The following is a 3,602-nucleotide window of genomic DNA, read 5'->3' on the forward strand; positions in this document are numbered from 1 at the left end:
ACGCACACAAACGAAAGACTTATAATATTTTTGAACTCAGGATGATGGTTAGTATTAAATAGCATGATTAGTTCGGTGGGTTTTTTCTAATCATGTTTTAATTTTGACCTAAATTTCCTGATTCTTACAAAGACTGGCACTTAATTTGAAATCTAGCTAGAAATCTAAATCAATGTAATGTTTATGTATGTTCGGCAATTCACCTTATTGATATTTATTTCGACCCTGATAACTTCTGATTTATACATTTTTTTCAATACGTCACAAACTACTTAAAGCTATCTTGGACCCTGTTTACACAATGTACTTTGCAAGATTGTTTGACCTTAGTAAACGCTAAAATAAAAGCATTTTTATGACGTCAATTTTTATTTCAAAAATTGGATCAAAAACTATTGAAATTTTAATATGTTCACTTTTTTTACTTTATTCTTCCTTAGCCCGTTACCGGCGACCTTCGTTTTTTTGGCAATTGGCAAACAGGAAGTTGTCTAAGTGACTGTTTTTCCCCTGATTGGACTAATTAGCGTTACGATGTATGCTACATGTAGCAATATTAAACACCACTACTTATCGTTTAACATCGAACAAGAACGCTGTATCAAGGTGATTAGCAACTAAAAGTTTGTTAGTTGATTGGTCGTAGTGCAGAACATGCGGTAGGTTCAGTCCATCATCACTGGATAAGATTTTTCTGCAGTGTTTTCCATCAGGAGAAATAACGACCACATTGTGAGTATCACCTCCCACTACATACACGAAACCATCATTGTCTACAGATATACCTAATGGAGACAGCAGAAAAGTGGTATCATGGAACGTCCACAGTATCTTACCATGGTAATCACAGCAGATTTCGCTGTCATGGTCATAATTTGTGTAGAACAGTCTGTCACCAAAAGCTGTAACGTACGCAAAGATAGAAAGTTTGTTATAAGTAATATTGGTAATGGATTCATCGCTAAGACTGATCATTTGAAGTCCTTTCTCCCTAGCACAATAAATCAAATGTCCATCTTTATATACTGTCATACTATCTGGAAGAATTGAACAACCTCGGACATTTGACAACTTTGTATTGATACGTTTATCTAACGACAGAATAAGATTTTCGATATTTCTGGTTGGAAGAGATACCATAATCTGGGCCTGTCTTTCCTTCCGTTTCTGAATCGAAAAATCACATGGATAAGAAGTGACATAAATTTCTCCAAACTTATGCACGCTGTCTATGATTTGCTTTAACGACTCGTTTATTTGGCAGGAAATATTCACTTGGTTCGTTGTGTCTGTTTTGGTAATCGATTGAATTATTTTTTCTTCGACATCAATGTCTTTTTCGATATGTTTCATAGCCAAAAATGTTTGAAGTTCTGACGCATGTTTTTTGATACTTGCAATGTTTTCTTGAAATTCATTGATATTTTTTTTCTTATCTTTCAGGAAAGTCAACAAAGTTTGTATTTTTCTTTTTTCTTTTTCTTCTATTGCTGTTAATTCTTTAATTAAACCATCCTGGAGTTTATCAAGGTGGATATTAAAGTTTGTCCTGGTTTGTGCTATTTTTGTTTCAATTTTTCTTTTCTTGTCTTCTAGTGATGTTAAATTTTCTTTTCGGTGAGTATTTAGTCGTTTTATATTCTCGACGATTTCCAGCAGGTTTTGTTCGAACTCGTAAAAGGCATTTGAAGTTTTGATATTCTTTATGAGTTCATTTATGTCAATTAAACTTTTACAATCGTTGTGAGATTCAACACATTTCTTACAGCATGGACAATCGTGTTTTTTACAGAAAAGTTCGAACTTCTCATTATGAAGTTTGCAGGTCTGAGCAATTTCCAGGACCTTGGTCGGTAACTTCTTATATTCCGAGATAGAAACGGTTTCATGGCTTTTTGATGACTTCGAAACAGCGTGATGTTCCTTACATTTTTCGCAAAGTCCTTCGTCACATTCGGAACACCATTCTACTGACTGTTTGGTAATATGAAGATTATGACAAACACCACAAATATTCCAATTGGTTGCCATTAACCTACAACAGATTGCATATAGATTACTGTTTATGAACGTTTGATATTTATCATTGAAAGTCTAATATTTCATGTGACGTGACATTTATGCACCGCATCATTTACGCTTAACACAAACGAGTATATCCAATCACCTGGTTTACCCCTTAACTATGATGTCTGGCTCATACTGATCTAGGATATCGTTGTACTATTAATAGGAGAGACACTGCCCATCTCTGACTCTGGTATCATGGCATACAAGAAGATTTGCTTAAGGGGTCACCTAACACTACAGGGAGATAACTCTGTAAAGTCAGCTAAACGTTTTAATTACGTTGTGTTAAAATAGGAAAATTAAGCTTCTCCATCATCAAAATTTGTGTTTGTCAAACTGCTATATAACCAGTGTAATTTTTCTGACAAAACGGTTGGTTTAAAATTTTTGAAATTTTTATAATTTTTATTAAAGGGTCAAAGTACTTTGACAAAATTTTATGAAAATTAAACAAGCCAAATTAATTTTTAGTGCAAGTGTTGGGTACCAACTTAATTATAATAAACGACTTTGGTATTATTACTCAGATTTCTCACTGAGTGTGATTGTTACCATTTTGTATGTAGTGATAGTTTCGTCTTCACCCAAAGACTTCAGATTTCTCAATTACCCTAAGACTACATATGTTTTAATCACCCCGGGACTACTAATGTCTTAATCACCCCGAGTCTATATATGTTTTGATCACACCGAGACTATAAATGTCTTAATTTCATCAAGACTACAGATATATTAATCACCCCGAGACTAAAAGTGTCATAATCACCTCGGGACTACAAATGTCTTGATCACCCCGATACTACATACGTCCTAATCACCTAAAGACTACAAATATCTGAATCACCCCGAAACTACAAATGTGTTGATCATCTGAGACTACAAATGTCTTGATATACCAGAAACAACAAATGTCTTGATCACCGGAAACTATAAATGTTTTGATCAAATCGACAATACAAATGTCTTGATTACTATGTGACTAGAAATGTCTCGATCACCTTTAGACTACAAATATGTTGATCAACCCGATACACAAATGTCATTAGAACCCCGAGACTAAAAATGTCTTAATCACCCATGGCCAGAGACTACAAATGTCTAGATCACCCTGAATCTACAAATGCAATAGAGTTTTCTGATAACAAACGGTTCATCTACTGATAAAAAAAATTACATGTACAAGAAAAACTTGAAGTAGGTATATAAAACAAAACAATCAAATGTTTTAAATAAATTTCCAATAAGTTGATTATATCATTCTCTAAAAAATATTTCAAAAAACATATGGGTCACAGATCTTTTTTGCTACTTTTTTTGCATGGAAACAATACTTAAGCGTGAAAAGGGTAAAACCTAAACAATAAAAGGAAAAAGGAAAATAAGAAAAGATATTTCGTTTAATTTAATTTCAAAAAATAAAAGTAAAATAGGCAATATTCGTACAGTGTAGAAAAATATAAAATGCATTGGTTTAAGCTAATAAGATTTTTCCTGATCTGTAGCGACTAAAATAAAATTTTCTATTTTCTTAC

The 3,602-nt window shown here is 33.1% G+C and overlaps 1 protein-coding gene across 1 annotated transcript; it reads right to left on the bottom strand.

Moving 5' to 3' along the window:
• Positions 1 to 570: 570 nt before the first annotated feature.
• Positions 571 to 2,031, bottom strand: LOC134687783 (uncharacterized). Its single transcript, XM_063548239.1, has one exon. The coding sequence runs from the start codon at positions 2,029 to 2,031 to the stop codon at positions 571 to 573; it is 1,461 nt and encodes a 486-aa protein (XP_063404309.1).
• Between the last annotated feature and the right edge of the window lie 1,571 nt (positions 2,032 to 3,602).

This window comes from Mytilus trossulus, chromosome 10 (assembly GCF_036588685.1).
Source record: "Mytilus trossulus isolate FHL-02 chromosome 10, PNRI_Mtr1.1.1.hap1, whole genome shotgun sequence".
Classification (NCBI taxonomy): domain Eukaryota; kingdom Metazoa; phylum Mollusca; class Bivalvia; order Mytilida; family Mytilidae; genus Mytilus; species Mytilus trossulus.

Excerpts from the sequence above, each read along its gene's own strand:
- LOC134687783 (XM_063548239.1), bottom strand. The coding sequence starts at position 2,031 with ATGGCAACCAATTGGAATATTTGTGGTGTTTGTCATAATCTTCATATT.